The sequence below is a fragment of the Hemiscyllium ocellatum genome, chromosome 14 (assembly GCF_020745735.1).
Source record: "Hemiscyllium ocellatum isolate sHemOce1 chromosome 14, sHemOce1.pat.X.cur, whole genome shotgun sequence".
NCBI classification, from domain to species: Eukaryota; Metazoa; Chordata; class Chondrichthyes; order Orectolobiformes; family Hemiscylliidae; genus Hemiscyllium; species Hemiscyllium ocellatum.
The window spans coordinates 27,104,082-27,129,357 of record NC_083414.1 but is presented as its reverse complement, the minus strand read 5'-3'; the positions used below and the strand labels follow the sequence as shown (position 1 = coordinate 27,129,357).

The following is a 25,276-nucleotide window of genomic DNA, read 5'->3' as shown; positions in this document are numbered from 1 at the left end:
TCTCCAATCCACATAGATGTCACACGAGGATTGATTTTTTTCTGACCCCTGCAGTAACCCTGGATCTGGTGACATCCTGTACGATTGGTAATATTGCCATCTCTGATCATGCTCCAGTGTACCTCACGCTTAAGGTTAAGGATGTTACAGTGGATTCAAGGTACTGGCAAATGGACCCCTTTATTCTCATGGACAGTAAGTTTGTGGAGTATTTCCCTCGGGCATTCCTAGACATCAACATAGGCTCAGTTGATAGCTCATCATCTGTTCTCTGGGAAACTGCCAAAGCTTATGCCAGAGGGTTAGTTATTTCATATTCCACAAGTAGGAAGCGGCAGAAGGGTGAGCAGCAACGTCTTCTAGAAGCACGGTTGGAGGCAGCTGAGAAGGCCTATTCTGACAGACCCTTGTTGATCAAACTACAGGGGATTACCGCACTGCAGTCTACACTAACTTCCATGCTCACGCATACGAAAAAGAAGGAGCTGGCTTTTGCAAAGCAGAAGTTATATGAGCTTGGTGACAAGCCAGGCAAATACTTAGCGTACCTTGCCAGAAGGAGAAGTGCCCCACAAACCATTAGAGCGATTAGGGAAGGGTCTGGGAACCTCATATGTGTGATTCTAAAAAGATTAATATGGCATTCCAGAGATTCTACTCTAAGTTATATCAGTCTGAGAGTTGTGAGGAGGGGCAGGTCAAAATGGAATCCTTTTTTAGAGATCTGAAGCTCCCGGGTGTGACTCCCGAACAACACTCCTTTCTCAATGCCCCATTATCAGAGCAAGAAGTGCAGGAAGTTGTGAGGCAGCTTCAGAGTGGAAAGGCACCCGATCCTGATGGACTTCCCAGTGAATTCTATAAGGAATTTATAAGTATACTGTCAGGCCCGATGCTCATGATTCTCTCCCACCATCTCTGAGAGAGGCCAATATTTCACTTATCCTTAAAAAAGGGAAGGATCCGGAAGACTGTGCTTCATACAGGCCCATCTCGCTCTTAATGTGGACTTTAAGATCCTCTCTAAGGCTCTTGCGTTAAGGCTGGAGACTGTGTTACCCTCTGTAATTAAAGACGATCAGACGGGCTTCATAATGGGTCGCAGATCCTTTAATAATGTTAGGAGGCTGCTTAACGTAATTCAAGCATGCCAGCAGCAGTCAATACAGGGATTGGTGATTTCTTTAGATGCAGAGAAGGCATTTGACCGAGTTGAGTGGCCGTACCTTTTCCATACTCTAGACCGGTTTGATCTGGGCGAAGTTTTCATAAGATGGATAAAGGTTCTCTTCAGTGTACCTCTCGTGGCGGTCATTACCAACGGGGTATGATCAAGCAATTTTAATATTTCTGGGGCAGCCGGCAGGGCTGTCCCCTTTCACCATTACTTTTTATGTTGGTGACTGAACCGTTAGCAGAGGCCATTCGTGGGGATCTCAATATATCAGTTCCAGAAGTAGGGCCAAAATTACATAAGATCTCGCTGTATGCAGACAATGTTCTAATTTTGTTGACAAATCCAGCACTCTTAGTGCCTTGCTTGATACAATGCATTCACGCGTTTGGCACTTTTTCAGGGTATAAGATTAATTTTGCTAAATCAGAGGCTATGCCTATGGGTGACTTTAAGAAAGAGTTGGCTCTTGAGGGTGACTATAGGTGGTCACACAGGGGTTTTGTGTATTTGGGCATATTCATTACTCCAGTTCTGGATTGCCTGTTCAAAGCCAATTTTACTCAATTATTTGAAAAAAATTAAACAAGATCTCCAAAGATGGGAGGCACTTCCAGTCTCATGGTTGGGTCGGATAGCGCTTATTAAGATGAATATTCTCCCTTGTTTGCTATACCCTGTACGGATTGTCCCATGATTTTCAATAAACAAACATTCAGGAGACTGAACAGTTGGTTCAGTTCCTTTATCTGGCATGTAAACGTCCCCTCATTAAATTAGCCAAACTGCAGTTGCCTCACAGATTGGGGGAGTAGACCTTCCGGACATTAAAAATTACCAATTAAGCTCACTTTTGACCTACGTGAGTAATTGGGTTTGTGGGGACCCTCTTTCAATATGGCTAGATATCGAAGCCTCCCAGGCAAGGTGCCCCCTTACCAGTTTGCTGTTTTTGGACAAGGTGAAGACAGTTAGGGAATATTGCCATAATCAATAGTCATCAATACTGTTAAAGCATGGAGGGCAATTCGGCAGAGAGAAGATAATATTGGCAAAACATCTTTGTTTACACCTTTAGTGGGTATGTCGAGTTATCAACCAGGTATGATAGATTCAGGATTTAAACATTGGGCAGCTAGGGGTATATCTTGCATGGGTGATTTATTTGAGGGAGATGTAATGATGTCCTTCGATCAGTTAGTACGGAAGTACAGAGTTACTTAATAGAGACCTCTTTCGTTTTTTTCAAGTTAGGGATTTTATTAAAAAAAAAGACCACACTTTTGACTGATCCCTACAAATCTGACATAGAAAGAGGGGTACTAAGGGTTAAGAGTACACTCTCTTAGTACTTGATATCACCAATTGGGAGGTGCCACCTCAGTTGAGTCTGATCGACTCTGCAAGATGTGGGAAAGAGAGCTGGGTGTTGAAGTTTCTTCAGAGGCTTGGGAGGATATTTGTGAGAATGCAAAGAAGATATCAATTTGCAATAGGACCCATGCTTTACAGTTGAAGATTCTCCACAGGGTCCACTTAGCCCCAGACCATTTGTCAAAATCTAAACCAGGGGTATCTTCAGCATGCCCCAAGTGCAAGGTCTGTACGGGTACTCTTACCCATTGTCTTTGGTCTTGTGACAGGCTTCAAACATATTGGAGCGCAGTGGTGGGTGCAGTGGAGAGGAGTTAGATGTAAGGGTGAAGAAGGACCCTATTTCGCTCCTTTTGGGCCTACCCAATGCATTTCTTACAGATGCGCATAAGAAAAAAACTTTACAATATTCTTACATTCTGTGCAAAGAAGAATATCTTGCTAGGTTGGATATCCGAAAAAAACCCAGGCCTGTCGGGTTGGCGGAAGATTGTTATGGAGCATATTCCCCTGGATTTTCTCACAAATATGGTACACCACAAAACTGAGAATTTTTACAAGACATGGCAACCCTTTTTGAAATACCTGGACACAGATTTATCTGTCACACTAACAAGGGCTTTTATATAGCCTTAATGATTATGTTTCATGAGTCCATTATCCCGGGAGGTGGAATTGTTAATGCATGAGTGTTTTGTTTGGCTGGGCTGAGCTATTACTATTTACTTAGTTAAATAGCTAATTTAGTTTTTTAAAAAATTTTATACTTCTCTATATATGTTTATACATTCATATAGGAGGGTGGGGGTGGGTTGGGGAATTTTTTAAAAAATTATTATTTGGGTTTAGTTTTGTACTGTTTTGAATGGCATTATTTTGTATTTGTAATATTTAAAAATCTATTTTTTCATTTTAAAAAAATTACCCAGCAGTTATAGAATACTACATTTTTAATCCATTAACTGTGCCGATTCGTTATTAAGCTTAAATGATTAAATGAGTTGAAACTCTGAATTCTCTGAAAAGGACCTTTCCAGAAGGTTCCTGATACAGGACAATTGTCAATGAGAATTTCCAACTTTCTGGATGATTCGATCAGAAAGGTAAGGCAATGGTCTAGTAGTATTCTCTCCAAGAGCCAAGTCATTTTCTGGGAACTGGAGTTCAAATTTCTCCATGGCACTGCTGCCTCATAATGTCAGGGTTTCATCCCAGCCTTGGGTGACTATTCATGTGGAGTTTGCACGTTCTTCCCCTGTCTGCATGGGTTTCCTCCGGATGCTCCAGTTTCCTTCCATAGTCCAAAGGTGTGCACATCAGTTAGACTGGCCATGCTAAATTTCCCATCGTGTCCAGGGATGTGTAGATTAGGTGGATTAGCCATGGGAAAAGAAGGGCTATAGGGATAGGCTAGTTGTGATGCTCTTCAGAGGGGTGGTGTGGACTAGATGGGCCAAATGGTCTGCTTCCACACTGTAGGGATTCTACGATTCTATGAGATAATAAAACATTGAATGGCACAGATTATTGTGGTCAATAGTCCACTGCACTGGTTTTGATGGAGAGACACTGCATCATGGGATTTGACGAAGAGAAGAACATTAAGGTTTGGGTGTCACCTAGATTGTCAGGCTAAACCCACAACTTACTATTTGAAGTGCTACTTATGTTGCCTTCTAGTCAAATCCAAATTCTGCAAATGTGCACAGAAATGAAAAATGGCTGCCACAACACCCTCAGTGGGTGGAGTGTGTTTTTCTGTCTGAAGGAGCAGATTCTACTTGTGAGTGATGTGAAGTTTTTCAAGATGCAATTGTATTAATCATGCAACAGTACCAGGTTAAAGACATCCCATACAGTACAGAATGTGCCATATAATTCTTACACGATGTGCTCTGCACAACTGGAGCAAAGAACAAGAAACAAAGAAAATTTACAGGACAGTAACAGGCCCTTCGACCCTCCAAACCTAGCTGATCCAAATCCACTGTATATACCTATCATCCACTTCCTAAGCATTTGTATCCCTCTGCTCCCCACCTACTCATGCATCTGTCCAGATGTACCTTAAATGAACCTACTGTGCCTGCCTCTATTACCCTTGCTGGCAACACATTCCAGGCACCCACCATCCTCTGTGAAAAGTACTTTCCGCATGTATCCACTTTAAACTTTCATCTCTCACCTTAACAAGAGGTCACACATTCATTGAATCCCTCACTCTAGGAAAAAGCTTGTCTCTATCCACCCTGTCTATACCCTTCATGATTTTGTAGACCTCAATCAGGTACCCCCTCAATCTCCTTTTTTCTAATGAAAACAATCCTAACCTCGTCCATCTCTCTTCATAGCTAACACCTTCCATACCAGGCAACATCCTCACAAACCTTCTCTGTACCCTCTCCAAAGCGTCTACATCCCTTTGGTAAGGTGGTGACCAGAACTTTACACAGTTATTCTAAAAGCAGGCAATGGAGGGGATGCGGTGATCATTGAACCGCTGGGAGAGCAGCAACAGCCTTCTGAAGAGAAAGATGAGGACATTGTCCAGTAGGAACATCACCTTCTCCATGATGGAAAAACGCAGCATTAGGCACAAAAAGCCAAACAGGACTTAATTGACACGCAGATCCAATATTTGTGAGTTGGGCACAGTCATCATTCATTGACTGTACAATTGTTTATTGCTTAAACTGTGAGCTATCCCTGTCAGTTCTCAAGAGACATTTACAGTTTTTCCTGTTTGTGCTTTCTTTGACTTTGATTAAACAACAGGAAAACTAATGTCAACAACTGCTGAAAGCTTGACAATGTGTGAAGGTAAAAATCAAGGAAAGTAATCCTCAATGAAACTCCCCAAAAATTATAATTAGTCATATTTTAAGTAAACTCAGCCCTTAAATTCTGTCTGTGACACTATAAAATTAAAACTAGTATGCCCAATATGCCATTTGAGGACACATGTTCATAATTCAAAAGCCTGTATGTAATACATGAAACTCATATTTAATATAGGAAGGGAAAAGGTTGAGATGCTGAAGGGAGATTACAGAGAGTTAGGCAGAAATTTAAAAAAAGAGGTCCTCAAGGGTAGTAATATCTGGATTACTCCCAGTACTACGAGCTAGTGAGGGCAGAAATAGGAGGATAGAGCAGATGAATGCATGGCTGAGGAGCTGGTGTATGGGAGAAGGATTCACATTTTTGGATCATTGGAATCTCTTTTGGGGTAGAAGTGACCTGTAGAAGAAGGACGGATTGCACTAAATTGGAAGGGGACTAATATACTGGCAGGGAAATTTGCTAGAACTGCTTGGGAGGATTTAAACAAGTAAGGTGGGGGGGGGGGGGAACAGGGAGATAGTGAGGAAAGAGATCAATTTAATACTTTCAGTTGAGAACAGAAGTGAGTCAAACAGTCAAGCCAGAAAAATGTGCTGCTGGAAAAGCGCAGCAGGTCAGGCAGCATCCAAGGAGCAGGAGAATTGACGTTTCGGGCATAAGCCCTTCTTCAGGAATGGCTGAGACAATGTGTCGGCCAGGGCAGTCAGGTTTGTGGATTTTGGGCAGGAGGTAGAAACAGGCGGTGCGGGGTTCTGGGACTATGAGGTTGGAGGCGGTGGATGGGAGATCCCCTGAGGTGATGAGGTTATGGATGGTCTGGAAGATGATGGTTTGGTGGTGGGAGGTGGAGTCATGGTCAAGGGGGCAGTGGGAGGAGGTGTCCACGAGCTGGCGTTTAGCCTCAGAAATGTAAAGATCGGTGCGCCAAACTACCACTGCACCTCCCTTGTCTGCCGGTTTGAGAGTAAGTTGGGGTTGGAGCGGAGGGAGTGGAGGGCTGCACGCTGCGAGGGTGAGAGGTTGGAGTGGGTAAGGGGGTGGACAGGTTGAGGCAGTTAATGTTGCGGTGGCAATTGGCTATGAAGAGATCGAGGGTGGGTAAGAGGCCAGCACAGGGTGTCCAGGTGGATGGGGTGTGTTAGAGACAGGAGAAGGGGTCGTCAGAGGGTGGGCGAGAATCCTGGTTGAAGATGTAGGCACGGAGGCGAAGGCGGCGGAAGAATTGTTCAATGTCTCACCGCATGTTGAACTCGTTAATCTGGGAGCATAGGGGGATGAAGTTGAGGCCTCTGCTAAGGACTGATCTTTCATCCTCAGAGAGGGGGGAGGTCTGGAGGGATGGTGAAAATACGGCAGAGCTGGGAGCTAGGACCTGGTGTGGGGCTGGAGCTGCGAGTGGGGCGGGGTTAGGCATGGGGGTGGAGTTAGGTGTGTGGGTAAGTTAGGTGTGGGGGCAGAGGCAAGCAGACAGGGACTAATCAATTAAACTGCATTTATTTCAATGCAAGGGGCCTAACAGGGTAGGCAGATGAACTCAGGGCATGGTTAGGAACATGGGACTGGGATATCATAGCAATTACAGAAACATGGCTCAGGGATGGACAGGACTGGCAGCTTAATGTTTCAGGATATAATTGCTACAGGAAGGATAGAAAGGGAGGCAAGAGAAGAGGGGGAGTGGTATTTTTGATAAGTGGCATTACAGCTGTGCTGAGGGAGTATATTCCCAGAAATACATCCAGGGAAGTTATTTGGGTGGAACTGAAAAGTAAGAAAGGGATGATCACCTTATTGGGATTATATTATAGACCCTCTAATATTCAGAGGGAAATTGAGAAACAAACTTGTAAGGAGATCTCAGCTATCTGTAAGAAGAATAGGGTAGTTATGGTAAGGGATTTTAACTTTCCAAACATCGACTGGGACTGCATAGTGTTAAAGGTTTAGATGGAGAGAAATTTCTTAAGTGCGTACAAGACAATTTTCTGATTCAGTGTGTGGATGTACCTACTAGAGAAGGTGCAAAACTTGACCTACTCTTGGGAAATAAGGCAGGGCAGGTGACTGAGGTGTCAGTGGGGGAGCACTTTGGGGCCAATGACCATAATTCTATTGGTTTTAAAACAGTGATGGAAAAGGATCGACCAGATCTAAAAGTTGAAGTTCTAAATTGGAGAGAGGCCAATTTTGACGATATTAGGCAAGAACATTCGAAAGCTGATTGGAGGCAGATGTTCACAGGTAAAGGGACAGCTGTAAAATGGGAAGCCTTCAGAAATGAGATAACAAGAATCCAGAGAAAGTATATTCCTATCAAGGTGAAAGGGAGGTAGGTATAAGGAATGCTGGATGAGTAAAGAAATTGAGGGTTTGGTTAAGAAAAAGGAAGCATATGTCAGGTATAGACAGGATAGATCGAGTGAATCCTTAGAAGAGTATAAAGGAGTATACTTAAGAGGGAAATCAGGAGGGCAAAAAGAGGACATGAGATAGTTTTGGCAAATAGAATTAAGGGGAATCCAACGGGTTTTTACAAATACATTAAGGACAAAAGGGTAACTAGGGAGAGAATAGGGCCCGAGTAAAAAATGAGGTCTGCAGATGCTGGAGATCACAGCTGCAAATGTGTTGCTGGTCAAAGCACAGCAGGCCAGGCAGCATCTCAGGAATAGAGAATTCGACGTTTCGAGCATAAGCCCTTCATCAGAATAGGGCCCCTCAAAGATCAGCAAGGCAGCCTTTGTGTGGAGCCACAGAAAATGGGGGAGATACTAAATTAATATTTTGCATCAGTATTTACTGTGGAAAAGGATATGGAAGATATAGACTGTAGAGAAATAGATGGTGACATCTTGCAAAATGTCCACATTACAGAGGAGGAAGTGATGGATGTCTTGAAACCCCAGGACCTGATCAGGTGTACCCTAGATCTCTGTGGGAAGCTAGAGAAGTGATTGCTGGGCCTCTTGTTGAGATATTTGTATCATCGATAATCACAGGTGAGGTGCCAGAAGACTAGAGGTTGGCAAATGTGGTGCCACTGTTTAAGAAGGGCAGTAAAGACAAGCCAGGGAACTATAGACCGGTGAGCCTGACCTCAGTGGTGGGCAAGTTGTTGGAGGGAATCTTGAGGGACAGGATATACATTTATTTGGAAAGGCAAGGACTGATTAGGGATAGTCACCATGGCTTTGTGCGTGGGAAATCATGTCTCACAAACTTGAGTAACAAAGAAGATTGATGAGGGCAGAGCAGTAGATGTGATCTATGCAGACTTCAGTAAGGCGTTCAACAAGGTTCCCCATGGGAGACTGATTAGCAAGGTTAGATCTCATGGAAGACAGGGAGAACTCGTCATTTGGATACAGAACTGGCTCAAAGGTAGTAGACAGAGGGTGGTGGTGGAGGGTTGTTTTTCAGACTGGAGGCCTGTGACCAGTGGAGTGCCACAAGGATCGGTGCTTTTTTTGTCATTTACATAAATGATTTGGATGCGAGCATAAGAGATACAGTTAGTAAGTTTGCAGATGACACCAAAATTGGAGGTGTAGTGGACAGCGAAGAGGATTACCTCAGATTACAACAGGATCTGGACCAGACGGGCCAATGGACTGAGAAGTGGCAGATGGAGTTTAATTCAGATAAATGCGAGGTGCTGCATTTCGGGAAAGCAAATCTTAGCAGGACTAATACACTTAATTGTAAGGTCCTAGGGAGTGTTGCTGAACAAAGTGTCCTTGGAGTGCAGGTTCATAGCTCCTTAAAGTGGATTCACAGGTAGATAGGATAGTGAAGAAGGCGTTTGGTATGCTTTCCTTTATTGGTCACAGTATTGAGTACGAGTTGGGAAGTCATATTGTGGCTGTATAGGACATTGGTTAGGCCACTATTGGAATATTGCGTGCAATTCTGGTCTCCTTCCTATCGGAAAGATGTTGTGAAACTTGAAAGGGTTCAGAAAAGATATACAAGAGTGTTGCCAGGGATGGAGGATTTGAGCTATAGAGAGAGGTTGAACAGGCTGGGGCTGTATTCCTTGGAGCATTGGAGGCTGAGGGGTGACCTTATAGAGGTTTACAAAATTATGAGGGGCATGGATAAGGTAAATAGGCAAAGTCTTTTCCCCGGGGTTGGGGAGTCCAGAACTAGAGGGCATAGGTTTAGGGTAAGAGGGGAAAGATATAAAAGAGATCTAAGGGGCATTTTTTTCACGTAGAGGGTGGTCGATTATGGAATGAGCTGCCAGAGGATGTGGTGAAGGCTGGTACAATTGTGACATTTAAAAGGCATTTGGATGGGTATATGAATAGGAAAGGTTTGGAGGGATATGGGCCGGGTGCTGGCAGTTGGGACTAGATTGGGTTGGGATATCTGGTCGGCATGGACAGGTTGGATCGAAGGGTCTGTTTCCATGCTGTACATCTCTATGACTCTAAGTATGACAGGATGTTTTACTGCAATGCGCATAAGGGAAAGAGTAGTGATGCTAAAGTTGGGTAACTTCTGAAGCTTGATTCTTGTAGCTGCAGCGACAATAAAAATCAGAGAGGTGGTGATTTTAAAGTGTTAACGTATTTATGCATGTGGCATTCTGTTTACAGTGAAGTGACACTCATGCCAGCTTTGTGCCCTCAGAAGCAATTCTGTTTTGTTTCCTTGCCACTATGTGTACTGTGATCAATGTTTCATGACTGGCAGCAATGACTTGGTGCACAGGTATGCTCTAAATACAGCACCAGCATTTGCACACCCAGAAAGTCCTGCCACTGGCGAGCGCAAGATAGCACAGCAGCAGTTTCACAGCAATGTGAAGCATGTGTAATGAGGTCAGCCGTGGAGAATTATGGGAGATAACACACTAGAGATCACAGAGAAATGCTCCTTGAAACTTCCAAAAATTGTCACTTTGCTTATTTTTAGTAAAGTTCAGCTCTTATATTCTGTCCATGACACTATAAAAGTAAAACTTTTTATTCCCAATACTTAACTGTAACATTATGCCTTTTCAAGGCATGACATATCCATAATTTTAAAATTAGTCAGCAGCTGTTTAATATATCACTTACACCTCCTAGTCACTAATGGAAAATCTCTGTCCTTTTTTTAAAATAATAAACAGCCAACAGCGACTTGGATTTATACAACATCTTCAGCAGTAAAAATGTTATATAAAACATCTCAAAAAGTTCAGAGAGGAAAAATGAAAATGATCATCCCAACCTAGCAGGTAACAGAATCTGACTGAATTTAATTGGTCACATTTATAACACATAAGCACATGAAAAATAAAACAATACAGAATAAGATGCTAATGCTTACAATGCTGTAAGCCCCTGGAAAATGTTTTTCTCACAGTCTCTCTCTTAGGAACCTGGGAGTACACTTGGAGTGCCCAGCTGGAGATATAATTATTGGGTTGGTATTGGTTGACTCTTCTACAAAAGCACTGTTCGTGATTAGCTGCATTCCTTCCAAGTTCCTTTCATCTTAAATTTTGATAAGGTACCTCTATTTTGCTCAGTTGCACCAATACCTCATTCCTTGGTCTAGCAATTCTGGGTGTATTTCAGAGGCACAGTGGTGTGTGCCCACTTTCAATCCCATAATCAATGCTTCTAAGCCAACAACTTTCAGTCAGCCACATCTTAATCATTTGCCCTCAGTGCTTTTATGCCCAGCTGCTGCCATCTGGAAAGCAATGAGCAGCAATACCATGGCACTCCATCACAATAGAAATGCTCTGATTTAAAATTTACAATGTTGATATTTTTAGCATAATATTCAGCACATTATCTTTGCTCAGAAGAACTGAATGCTTATAAATCTAATTAGTTTTCGTTGACAATTATTTAGTTGCAAAATCTTAAATAATTTCAACAGAAATGAATAATGTGATAAATAATGAAGCATAACAATACCACCATGCACAATATTCTAATGTAGAAAACTGTCTGCATTGCAAAAGAGGCAGTCAGGCACAAGAATTGATGTGACTTGACATGCTTACTGTTTTCTTACTGTTGTGTATTATGACACCAGTCAGAATGGATTAACCTCTGATTTTACATGCTGATGATCAGAGAAATTGATTGTGACATAAACTAACACAGAATACAAGAACCAGACAGAGCTATGTTTTTGATAATTGGTTACTTCTTGGATAATTGGATGCAAACACACTTCATGTAAGTTTAAGCAACATTTTAATCTTTCTTCGCAAATCTAGATTTGCCATTCAGCAGATTCATTGCTGGGAAGGTCAAATCCAAATCCCTTCAGGAGCCCAACAATTCAGAGAATTTTATTCTGACAATACTGCCACAGGATTGACCAAATCAAAAAAAAAATTTGGTTTTCTTCCAGTAATTCAGATTTGCAAAGTTTAACACCATTTACAAAGGAAGACTTCTTCACTAACTCCTCAGACCTCTGAACTGGCTATAATTCAATATGTGAGTTTTAATACCTTGGTGGCATGGTGACTGAGGCCCCTTTCGGTCATGGCTGACCGTGGGTTGCATCTTCGTTGTTCTAGCTTTCTGCTTCCCTGAAGCAACATCACTTGTGACTGAAGAGACCAATGCTGGAGTGACAGTCCCGGTCGCAGAGGTCACATCTGTATGTGGTTGTTGATCTGCTAGAGCTGCTGCACTCCTTCCTGCATGCTTGCTTGTCTGCTGCAGCACTCATCAGCTTCTTTTACCCTGTTCTGAGGTGTTGGTTCAGGGTGCTTCTCCATCTCATGCAGTCAGCTCTAGGCCATTCCCAGGACTCCATAACGATATCAAGCACCTTCATGTCCCTCATGCAGATGTCCTTGCAGCGCAGCTGGGGATGCCCTGTGGACCTCTTCCCAGATACGAGCACTCCATAGAAGATGTCCTTTGGAATGCAGTTGTTCTCCATGCAGTGGGTGTGGCCCAGCCAGCACAGTCTTCACTGCCTGGGCAGAGCATCCATGCTGGGAAGGCCAGCGAGAGATAGGACCGCTGCTTTGGACACTCCGTTTTGCCAGGATACAGCAGATACTCTTTAGGTGGAAGGAGGTCAGTCTTCTCTCCTTTCTGGCATATGTATTCCACATTTCACTGCCATATAGCAGTGTGCTTATGATGCAGGCATTGTAGACTCACATTTTTTACTTCACTGTCAGCTTGGGATTTGTCCATACTCGAGTCATGAGTAAGAGTGGAGGCTGCTTTCCCGATCTTCTTATTGATCTGTGTCCAAGGAGAGGTTGTCAGTGATGGTAGAACCAAGATATGTAAACTGATGAACGGCATTGAGTTCGTAGTCATCGATGGTACCTCTATGTCCTGTCCCAGGACGCCTGTCTTCTTCAGACTGATAGTCAGCCAGACTCTTTGCAAGCATGAGGGAGGCAACCTATCAGTGACTGGAGTTCCTGATTGGTGTGTGTTCCAACTGCAGCATCATCGGCAAACAGCATGTCCCTGATGAGTGCTGCACATCCTTTTGTCTTGGCTGCAAGGCGGGCCAGGTCGAAGAGCCTGCCATTTGATCTAGTGTGTAGGTAAATAAGACCATAAGACATAGGAGTGGAAGTAAGGCCATTCGGCCCATCGAAATTCCCTCCATTGCTGTGCCAAAGGCGTGTTTCAAGAGCACAGCAAAAATCAAAATCCCAAAGAGTGTGGGAGCAAGGACACAGCTTTGTTTGACAATGCTGTGGATGTCGAAGAGCTCAGAAGTGCTGCTGTGGAACTGCACTGTCCCCTTCATGTTCCCATGGAAGGATTCGATCAGTTTTGGTGGGCAATTAATCTTCAGGAGAACCTTGAAAACGTTGACCATGTCGAACACCTTGGTAAGATCAATGAAAGTGATATACAGGGGCATTTTCTGTCCTCTCTGCACTTCTTCTGCAGTTGGTGAAGGGAGAAGGTCATGTTGACCTTTTAACTCAGAAGTGACACTGTGACTCTGGATATACACATTCTGCCAGTTTCTGCAGGTGAGTCAAGATGACCTGAGCAAAGGCTTTGCTGACAGTGCTGAGGAGAGAGATGCCTCTGTAGTTGTTGCAGTCGCTTCTCTCACCCTTGTTCTTGTAGAGGGCAATGATCTTGGCATACCTCATGGCCTGCAGTACAGCTCCTCCTTGCCAGCATTGGCAGAGGACTTCATACAATGGGAGCAGTAAGCTGGTCTTGCAGCACTTGATCAGATCAGGAGGAATCCCCATTGGTACCTGGGGCATTATCTTAGGCCAGGCTGTCAATGGCCTTGCTGAGCTCTTCTACTGATGGCTCTGCATCTAGCTCGTCCATGGTCGGCAAGCACATGATGGCATCAAGTGCTGAAGCAGACACGGTATACTCTCTGGAGTACAGATTAGAGAAGAGTTCAACCCATCTCTCTATCAGCTGGCCTTTATCTGTGATTACTTCCCCAGTAGAGGATTTGGGGAGGGCTGTCTTGCTCTGACCTGGTCCTACTGCCTTCTTAATGCCTTCTTACATTCCCCTAATGTTCCCCATTATAGTGGCCGTCTGAATTTCCTCACTTAGCAGTGTCCTGTACTCATTAGCACAATGCCTAGCAGTCTGCTGAATCTTGTTCCTGGCAGCCCTGAGAACCTGCAGGTACTTTCCACTAGCTGACCACTTGTATTCAGCTAGGGGGACATGCTTGGCTTCAATGCCAGGGGTCATCTCAGATGCCTTAGCCTCAAACCAGTTGTGTGTCTTGCAGGTCTTCTTCCCAAAGATAGCCAGAGATATGTAGTGCATGGTATCCCGCAAGGTTCCCACTTCTCTGTGGCATAGTCTCAGTGTTGCGAGGTGTTGGGTTCTCTCTCGAAAGCCTCTGAGAACTGTTGCACAAGGTCTGGCTGGGACATCTTGCTGACGTTGATTCAAGGGTTCTCCTGTTGCTTAGTGCAATGGAATCTCTTAGATTGCAGCCTGATCTTGCAACACACTAATGAGTCGTCTGTGTCACAGTCCGCACTTTAGTAAGAGTGTGCGTGAGAACGTGTTTGATGGCTACACACTGAACTAGGATCAGATCGAGCTGGTGCCAATGCTTTGAGTGTGGGTGTCTCTAAGAAACTTTGTGCTGAGGCTTTGTCTGGAAGTAGGTGTTGGGTGATGCACAAATTGCACAGCTTGAGTAGTCGATGTCCATTCTTATTCATTTTGCCCACATCAAAATGACCAAGGCAGGAGGGCCACAACTTGTGGTAAGCACCCACTCTAGAGGTGAAGTCACCCAGAAGAACAAGTTGCTCCTTCCTAGGGATGCTGCTAATGAGGGGTGCAAGATTGTCGTAAAATTTGTCCTTTGTGTCTGCCGTGGAGGACAGTGTCAGGACATACACACTGACAAGGGTAACTGGGCCTGTGGTGTTGAGGTGAAGAGTCATGACATGCTCTGAGCCATTGCTGCCTGGTTCGACTGTGTTCATCAGGGTGGTGTTTACTGCAAAGATGAGCTTGTGCTCTCTGGGGTCTTCAGAGCCCTTTCCCAGCTAGTAAAATGTTCAGTCCTTCTCCTTCTGTGAGCCTGCCTCTGCTAGCCTTGCTTCCTGAAGGGCAGCTATCTCCATGTTGAGTCTCTTGAGATTGTTATTTATGTCAGCTAATTTCCTAGAGTCCCTGATGTCTTGGAGGTTTTCTAGAGGCCAGCCATCATTGGCCAGATGTTCTAACTTCCCAGTTTTAGAGCTGGTCTCTTTTGCGGTTTTCTTTTGGTGCTTAGTGTGGTGATTGTAATCTGCTGATTGGATAATTCCTAATCCCCATACACCCAATAAGGATAGCAGACTGTGGCAGAACAGCACCTTACTGGCTGGGGGCTGCCCAGCTTGAGGCAGACAATAGCTGTCCAGTGGGATTGAAAAAATCCCTCCCACCATCAGGAGCAACCCCTGGTGATGCACTCTATGCCAATATAGTGATGACTTAATACCAGTATCTGCTGCCCCCCTTGTTGTGTCAACCCTGTGGGCGAAGCTGGAGTGTCCTCTCCAGGTGCAGTAGTGGTAGGATGCCAGCCTAGGTGGTATGGTATGGGGAACAAGTTGTTGCCCATTAAGCATGTCCGCCCTCTCCACGACACTGGCTAATCCAAAGGAACAGCAAAGCCATTATGGTTTGGTACCAGCGCTGTCGCAGGAGCTGCCAGAACGAGGTTGTAGATAACAACCAGCTGCCTGCAGGGCCCTGGCTCTGGAATTTTCCTCAAGGTAGCATGGTGGCTGAGTGGTTAAAACTGCTGTCTCACAGCTCCAGGGACCCAGATTAGATTCCAGCCTCGGGTGACTATCTGGGTTGTGTTTGCACATTCTCACGCCTGCTTTGGTTTCCTCTAGGTGCTCCGGTTTCCTCCCACAGTCCAAAGATTAGGTGAATTGTCCATGCTAAATTGCCCATTGTGTTCAGGGATGTGTAGATTAGGTGCATTAGTCTGTGGAAATGTAGAATAATAGGGTAGGGGAATGGGTCTGGGTGGGATACTCTTTGTAGGGTCAGTGTGGACTTGTTAGGCCAAATGGTCTGTTTCCACACTGTAGAGATCCTATGAAAGTTTGAAAACAATCTTCATGATATGATTCAAATTCAGGTTCTGGATAGCAGATAAATTTGAGAAAACAATCACTTGCTCAATATTCCCACCTCAATATTTAATAGTACAATTCAATATGTCCTCCGTGTCATGCAATTATTTATCTTTGTAGAGATGTTATCAATTACACTTCAACAGTAGTATATGGCAGAAAACTCATGAAGCTAACAACCTTCTGTCAAGATTTTTTCTCGACTTTCCTTGAATACTTTTTTTATCTTAAATTCATGGCCTCTTATTACAACTTGTCATACATTAGAGATTAATTGGTCACTACTGATCCCAACATAATCTGGAAGGTTGTAAAAATCTATTCAATTCAGTCATTTCAGCTCCATCGAATAAGGCTCAATTTCTCTAGTCTATCTTCACAATTGTAACCTTCTCACCTTTGGTAACATGTTAAAAAAACCTGCACTGTACCTTCACCATTGTTTTATATTATCACTACACGTGTGTGTGTGTTGGGGGTTGGGATGGGAAGAGATTGTTGTTACCTGAACATCGAATTAGTATTTGCACTAAGTCATCACAGAGTGTGGTTTCTGGTGGGCAATGTTCACACAGCTGAAAGCTATCTCAGCATGTTTAGAAAATTTACTGCAAGCTTTTCCATGGCCTAAATTAACAAAGCAAAAATTAAAACATTTTACAAAGTCTCAGGGTTCAGACAGAAATTAGATTGAAAAGATAACAAACTGATAAATTGTCATGACAAAAGGAAGCCCATTGCACAAAGAGACAAACTCCAACTCTGATAAAGCTGAGAATTATAAATAATTATATTGTGTCTTCCTCCTAAGATCTTATTGGCATTTTGTTCAATTGTAGGCTACAAAGTTTATCACAAGACAGCTAAAAGTTATGTGTTGCACCATCTAGTCTAATCAGAACGAGTAGCTCAATTGTTATATTTTCTACCTTTTCTCAACTTGGCTGTACAAAGGAAAAAGCAGATATCCTGAACAATAGATTCCATGAAGACTGCTCACCACCAACATTTTAAAACAGTCACTTGGCTACCTTAGGTCAAACTACATAATAAATAGATTTCAGCTTGATGCCACCACTGATGCCTACATATAGCAACTGCACAATTTCACCTCATCTGCAACTCTTCCCTTCAAAGCTTATTTCAAGAACATCATACCAAAGCAGCAGAAATCTGGAAAAAAAAATCAGTTTTTAACATATTTCTCTGGTTTCACTTCACAACTAGAAATCAAGTAAACAATTAACATTTTGGTGATTGTAGCATTAAAGTTTGCAACTGCACAATTCACGAACAGCAACAAGGCATATTTTGAAGCTAAAATTATCTTAGCCTTGATCATAGCAAGGTCATTAAGTTGCATTCGTCTCTGGCTTGCTAATCCATGTAATTACTAGTCCTCAGGTTTCAAAATATGTCACTCACATTTTTATCCACTTACATAGTTGTGCTCCTACATGAAAAGCACCAGTGGTAATCCATTCCAAGTAAGTCATAGAGTCATACAGCATGGAAACAGACACATAGGACCATCTAGGAGGTAATGAGATATCTTTGGCAAATAGAATTAAGGAGAATCCAAAGGGTTTTTACAAATATATTAAGGACAAAAGGGTAACTAGGGAGAGAATAGGGCCCCTCAAAGATTAGCAAGGCAGGCTTTGTGTGAAGCCATAGAAAATGGGAGAGATACTAAATGAATATATTGCATCAGTATTTACTGTGGAAAAGGATATGGAAGATATAAACTGTAGGGAAATAGATGGTGACATCTTGCAAAATGTCTAGATTACAGGGGAGCAAGTGCTGGATGTCTTGAAACAGTTAAAAGTGAATAAATCCTCAGGACCTGATCAGGTGTACCCGAAAACTCTGTGCGAAGCTAGAGAAGTGATTGCTGGCCCTCTGCTGAGATATTTGTATCATCGATAGTCACAGGTGAGGTGCCAGAAGACTGGAGGTTGGCAAACGTGGTGCCACTGTTTAAGAAGGGTGGTAAAGACAAGTCAAGGAACTATAGACCGGTGAGCCTGACCTCAGTGGTGGGCAAGTTGTTACAGGGATCCTGAGGGACAGGATGCACATGTATTTGGAAAGGCAAGGACTGATTAGGGACAGTCAACATGGCTTTGTGTGTGGGAAATCATGTCTCACAAACTTGATGTTTTTGAAGAAGTAACAAAGAAGATTGATGAGGGCAGAGCAGTAGATGTGATTTATATGGACTTAAGTAAGGCATTCAACAAGGTTCACCATGGGAGACTGATTAGCAAGGTTAGATCTCATGGAAGACAGGGAGAAATAGCCATTTGGATACAGAACTGGCTTAAAGGTGGAAAACAGAGGGTGGGGTGGAGGGTTGTTTTTCAGACTGGAGGCCTGTGACCAGTGGAGTGCCACAAGAATCGATGCTGGGTTCTCTACTTTTTGTCATTTACATAAATGATTTGGATGTGAGCATAAGAGGTACAGTAGTAAGTTTGCAGATGACACCAAAATTAGAGGTATAGTAGACAGCGAAGAGGGTAACCTCAGATTACAACAGGATCTGGACCAGATGGGCCAATGGGCTGAGACGTGGCAGATGGAGTTTAATTCAGATAAATTTGAGGTGCTGCATTTTGGGAAAGCAAATCTTAGCAGGACTTATACACTTAATGGTAAGGTCCTAGGGAGTGTTGCTGAACAAAGAGACCTTGGAGTGCAGGTTCATAGCTCCTTGAAAGTGGAGTTGCAGGTAGATAGGAATAGTGAAGAAGGCATTTGGTATGCTTTCCTTTATTGGTCAGAGTATTGAGTACAGGAGTTGGGAGGTCATGTTGTGGCTGTGCAGGACATTGGTTAGGCCACTGTTGGAATATTGCGTGCAATTCTGGTCTCCTTCCTATCGGAAAGATGTTGTGAAACTTGAAAGAGTTCAGAAAAGATTTACAAGGATGTTGCCAGGGTTGGAGAATTTGATTTATATGGAGAGGCTGAACAGGCTGGGGCTGCTTTCCCTGGAGCATCGGAGGCTGAGGGGTGACCTTATAGAGGTTTACAAAATTATGAGGGGCATGGATAGGATAAATAGAAAAAGTATTTTCCCTGAGGTCGGGGAGTCCAGAACTAGAAGGCATAGGTTTAGGGTGAGAGAGGAAAGATATAAAAGAGACCTACAGGACAACTTTTTCAGGCAAAGGGTGGTACATGTATAGAATGAGCTGCCAGAGGTGGCTGGTACAATTGTGACATTTAAGAGGCATTTGGATAGGTATTTGAATAGGAAGGGTTTGGAGGGATATGAACCGGGTGCTGGCAGGTGGGTCTAGATTGGGTTGGGATATCTGGTCAGCATGGATGGGTTGGACTGATGGGTTTGTTTCCATGCTGTACATCTCTATGACTCTAGTCCATACTGGCCAGCATTTGCAAAATAAATTAGTCTCATTTGCCTTCATTGGCCTCCTCCTTCTCTGACACCCCTACCTAAAGTTTCAAAACAGTAGGAAAATAGACTAGATGATCAAATGTGAGAGCCTTCTTTAAAACTAGATTTAAAGTGGCAACAGAGAGAAACTGAAATTTGAAAATACACAGAAACATGAAAGTAAATCAATGAGTCAATGTTACAGACACTGTCATGAGAATATGAGGCAAGAGCAAGGGTAAAGAGAGCATGAGAGGAAGAGGAAGGAGTACAAAAGGGGCAAAAATAATTTATACCAAAGAAACAGAGAGAAGGGACAGGGAACAATAAGCTAACCCACCCAACAGTAAACCGATGGGATCAGTTTTAATTAACATCAAAGATCAATTTTCCCAGGGTGTAAAATGGATATCTAATCTTTATAGGCAAAAATTAAACTCATGAATAACATTATAAGAGATCACCATAATAATGTACTAACTAATATTATATCACATTACTTGCAATTTTAAAATTGCATATTTTAGAATTTATAGGCAGGAGAATGGACAAAGGCTCCTTTTAAAAAGGAGCACAGCAGATCTAGTCCAACAAGGCACATATTTCTTCAGTGCATAGGTAAGTTACACAATTTCCACAAAATGAAATGTTTACAGCTTTTAGAAAATCACTGCAGAATGCAATGTATCACATGCATCAGTCAGTATATCATTCAATAGCACACAGTCTTGAAATAAAACTACTGTTGTACTGAAATTGGACCCTAGGTACACCAGAATTTACTCTAGATTTGGCCAATGTGGAAACCATAATAGGCAGATTGATTTGATAATAAATTTCAACCATATTTGCTCTTTCTAATTATCAAAAAAATCAATATGGCTGGAATATTAAGAATATATTTAGTAATATTAAGAACATTTGACATATGTTACTTACATCTACAAGGAACAGAAAGAAAGCGCTGCTATTGTTTTTCCTTTCTGAATCCAGGGTAATAATTTCCTTTTCCAGTTATTTAAGGCAATCGATTATACAAATCTATAATCACTAAAAACGCAACAAATCCTAAACTACCAAACCTTTGTAATGTGTAGGCAAACATTCGAGTGCGCTTCACAAGGTAATCAGCCAAAAACTGACAGTGAACCACGAAATTAATGACCAAACGCTGGCCAATGAGCCAGGTTTTAATCAGCTACTTGAAAGGAGAACACACAAGACTCGGAAAGGGCATCCTGTTATAGCCCAGAAATCATTCTGCAAATAATTCACAGTAAGGTACAAACCGTTAAATGAGTTCGGCTTTAGAGGTAGCATTTAGGTTCCTACAGTTGCTTACCCAATTATACCCTAAGGGTTAACTGGAGTGGACTGGAGGCATTTGACTCCTGTCCGGGACACGAAGTTCTCTTCTAAACAAAACTTAACAGCAAAGGTAGTCAAAGGTATCACGTTAAGCATATATTTGTCCTGAACGTGCTATATTGTTTGATGAGCAGTTTCTGCAGTATTGACCAAGTGGTCTGCATGATGAGTGCAGGCTACCCCACCAGATTTCCTCACTCTCTGGTCGGATGAGGGTCTGGTCTGGTGGCCCTACAGCTCTCTCTCCCTCTATTTCCCGCCCCCCCCACACACAAGCGTTACCTGAGATTCCGCTATGCTTGCTGCCAGTCGGTAGTTGGCCGGCGCCTCCTTTGTCAGCCTCCTGAGTGCCGTGCGAGCGACCCGGCTGAGAGACAGCAACGCCTTCATTGTCCTTGCGCCGCTTTGTGCGCTGCAGCTGCGGAGCACCCCCGTCTCCCAGCCGCTACCGCTCGCCGGCTCATTGTGCTCTCGGAGAGCGGGGGCCCCAGCTATCAATGCTACCCGGAGACGTCACCGCCCGCCCCCGCTGATGGACAGTTCCCCTTTCGCCCACCCCCTCCCTTTACCCCAGTTCGTCCACCACCCCTCCCTGGCCCCCGCCAACTTTGCAGCGCCTCATGTGGGCCACGCACAGCACGGTGCAGCAGCAGCATCACACAGTAGCGCAACCCTCCCCATCCATGTGGCGAGTGAGGACACAAAGCCTGTTCAACATCACAACAGCAACAACACAACCCTGACGCAAATAGGGCACAGATACCAGCAACAACAGCGTTCAGAGCACAAAGTTGTATCCACAACTGTGGCAAACAATAAAAAAAATACGCATTGGATAAGATTAAAAGAAAAAGCTTATCAGGTTGCGAAAAATAGTAACAAACCTGAGCATTGGAAGGACATTAGAATACAGCAGGGGTTGGCCAAGAAACTGATGAGAAAAGATGTATAACAAAACTCTTGAAAATAGACTGTTAAAGCTTTCGCAGGTATGAAATGTTTGACTCAAAGAAGTGAGGGTTAATTACAGGCAGGCTCAAGAGGAATTATAATTAGAAATGACGAAACGGCAGAGAAGCTCAATTATTACTTTGTATTTGTCTTCCACTGAGTAAGATAAAGACATAAGAAATTTCCCAGAATTAGGGATCCATGGTACCAGGGAGAATGAGGAATTGAAAATTTATACAAGTAGTGTTGAAGAAACTAATGGGACTGAAAGGTGATAAATTCCTCAAACTGATATTCTACTTCCCAGAATGTTGAAAGAGACCACAATGGAGATAGGAGATGCATTGGAGATTATTTATGAAGTTCCATATTCTGGAATAGTTCCTGTAGATTGAAAGGTTGCACATGCCATTTAAGAAGGGACAGTGTAAGAAAGCAGGGAATTACAGACCTATTTTCCTGTTGAAATATATGATAAAGAATGTGCTAAATGGATACTTGGTCAATAATTACCCGATTGTATGCTGAGCTAGTGCAAATGAGGAGTTGAGGCCCCAGCTAGGTCAGCCATGATCCAGTTGAATAGCAGAGCTTGAGGGGCCAAATGGCCTCCTTTTTCTATTTCATGCGCTCTTATTGGGAATAATCAGCAAGGATTTGTGAATGGGAAGTCATGTTTGACAAAGCTGTTGGAATTTATGGAAGATGTTGCTAACAGGATTGGTAAAGGGTAGTTTTGGAAGTAACATACAGTACTTCAATTTTTGGAAAGTTTTTGATAAAGTCCCCCACAAATGGTTAGTTAACAAAATTGGACATTGAAAATTGAATGGCTTAAGGATTGACTAACAGATTGATAAAAGAGTAGGGACAATGGGTCATTCTAGCTTTAGCAGGATGTGACTAATGACACATGGATGACACAGAGCTAGAATTAGATTTAGGATTAGGTTTGTTGTTAGGATTGTGTGCTATAGGAAATTTGCAAAACAGCCTTTGAGAAGATTTGACCAGACATAATGAATGGGCAAAAACAAAACTAATGGATTATAATGTGGAAAAATCTGAGGTAGAAAAAACCAATGTGCAGAGTATTTCTTAAATGGTCAGAAGTTAGAACATTTAGATGTACAAAGGGTGTGTTCATGAATAAGTTGAGGTTGACTTGCAGATACATCAAGCAATTAGAAAAAATAGTGGTATGTTAGCCTTTATTGCAAGATGATTTGAGTACAAGGACCAAAGTATTGTTTTAATTGTCTAGACCATTGTTTCTCAACTTTTCCGTATTCAACGCCCCCTTCTTATCCTTGAAATCATGCAACGCCCCCAAATCACCAAAGTCTGTTTTTGCACATATAACTGCAACACACTGCAGTGCTGAAAATGGAAATCTTTTGTGAAATATGTTTTATATACAACAAAAAATGTTGTCATTTATTACTGTTCTTACTGTCCACCTACTTTTGGTTCACTCTGTATAAAATTTAGTCTGCGATAGCAAAATAATCAATGCGATCCTTATGGTTCATGTTGTCTTGCTAAATCATATACATCTGATTCAACTTTCTGTCAAAAGCAATCTCAGGTCACGACGCTGAATAACATCCATGCGATTGCAGGTCTTATCTTGTATTCTGGCGATGGCACTGAATCCTTTCTCAACCAAATAAGGGGTAGGAAATGGTAGTGCAAACTGCTTTGCCTCTTCACTTAATAGCAGGAACCGACACCGGGTGGCATCTTGAATCCAAAAAAGGTGCTCATCCATTTGCGAAAACCGAATTTTCATTGCAGTGTCATTTTGGAGCTCTATGATTTCTTCCTGAAGGCGAATGTCCATTTCTTCTGCGCATGAGATAAAGGGGTCAGTCAGCCATGTAGGGATTTCCATCTTGATAAGATCAGCAAATCATATTTTCATATCATCCTGCAGTGCACAAATGTGAGCTGAGTAGATAAGTAATTGATCATCAGTAACATGCTTCGCGATATTGTTTAAACTTGGGAACTGGTAAAACTCATGTCGACTAATATTCCAATGAAAGAGATCAAGTATCGCAATAAGAGATGAATCAACATTCCTTGCTTTTATGAAACTCACATCATCTCCTTGTATCTCCATGAGCAGTGAATTACACTTATCGAATATATCCGCAAGATATGCACAGTTGTGTTTTACGGTTTCGGCTTTCGTACAAAGGTTTTCATTATTTCTGTGCAGGAACTCGATAATAGAATCGAACAGTTCATGGAAACGATTGAGGCATTTTCCTTTCGAGAGCCATGTCTCTTCTGTGTGTAGCAGCAATTGCAGAAATTCATCTTCATTATCTTTACAGAGTTGGTGGAGAAGTTGTTCATTCAGAGCATGTCTCTTTATATAATTTACCAGATCTATCACCATTAGTAGAGAATGGTTGAGGGCTCCACTAAGCTTCTTTGCAACCTGATGCTGCCGATGGATAATGTAGTGTACTGTGAAAACACGTGGCACTTCTCTCTATAATAATGCGACAAATCCCCGATGTTGGGCAGTCATAGCACGCACGCCATCCGTAGCACAAGCAACAATGTTTTTGAGGAGAACAGACATTTTATCAAAATAATCCTTGACGCAGTCGAAGATAGTCTTACCTTTGGTATCTGTCAGTAGATCCAGAGCAAAAAGTCATTCTTCTCATATTTCATTTTTGTCGATGAAATGTACGTATCCCAAAAGTAAAGCTTGATTTCTGCATATAGTACTTTCATCAATTTGTAGGCAATTTCTTTCGAGATCAAAAGGGAATATAATTAATCCTCAACATTTGAGGCCATTTCATCGATGCGCCTTCTCACGGAATTGTTGCTAAGAGGAATACGCTTGATAGTCATTGATGATTCCTGATGCAGCACGGTTGATGATACTTTGGCAATAGCTGGAAGCACCAACAATTCACCCACGGAATGAGGTTTACCACATTTTGCAATTAGCTTCGCTATGTTGTATGATGCCACAAGGCCATCCACATTTGTGGCTCCCATCTTTGAAAAAGCAGTGGAAATCATTGGTCGCTGATTGAATTTATTCTTTAATGTTTGAAAATATGCCAAATCTTTGTCCTTTTTGTCACTGTTTCTTTTCCAAATGTTTAATAAGCCGGGAAGGCTTCATGACCTCATTGGAAAAATCTTGTTCACAGAGCAAGCACAGTGGTAACTGCTTATTAGATGGAGATTGAATAAAGCCATATCACAAATAGTCCATGCTCTCCTGCCTGTACTTTTTCTTACTCAATGAGGCCATTTTTACACTGTCGCTCGAATACCCTGATGGAATCACGAGTATTACCTTATCACGATAATTTTAAGACGCTCAGACAAGTGGCAAAATTTGATTGGCTAATTAGCTGTAATGTGCATTCATTCTGCCACCCGGTAGAACAGTTGAAAAGTTGCAGTTTCGACTTTCTAGAAGCGACACGAGTTAGGTGATATTGATCTCGGCAGTAGAATCAGTGCCAACTGCGAACGAGTTCAAATGGTTTGCCATTCACAGAGAAGACTATCAATAATAGTGCATCAATCAATC

General features: G+C 42.7%; 1 protein-coding gene and 1 pseudogene across 1 annotated transcript in view; both read right to left on the bottom strand.

Moving 5' to 3' along the window:
- Nucleotides 1-21,257, bottom strand: part of zgc:77375 (uncharacterized protein LOC402927 homolog) — a 55,955-nt gene extending 34,698 nt beyond the window's left edge. Inside the window, exon 1 of the mRNA XM_060835151.1 lies at nucleotides 21,034-21,257. Within this exon, the coding sequence (XP_060691134.1) occupies nucleotides 21,034-21,141 (108 nt within the window). The 5' untranslated portion in view covers nucleotides 21,142-21,257. The remainder of the gene's footprint in view (nucleotides 1-21,033) is intronic.
- Nucleotides 21,258-24,205: 2,948 nt separating this feature from the next.
- Nucleotides 24,206-24,991, bottom strand: LOC132822466 (zinc finger MYM-type protein 6-like; annotated as a pseudogene).
- Nucleotides 24,992-25,276: the final 285 nt, after the last annotated feature.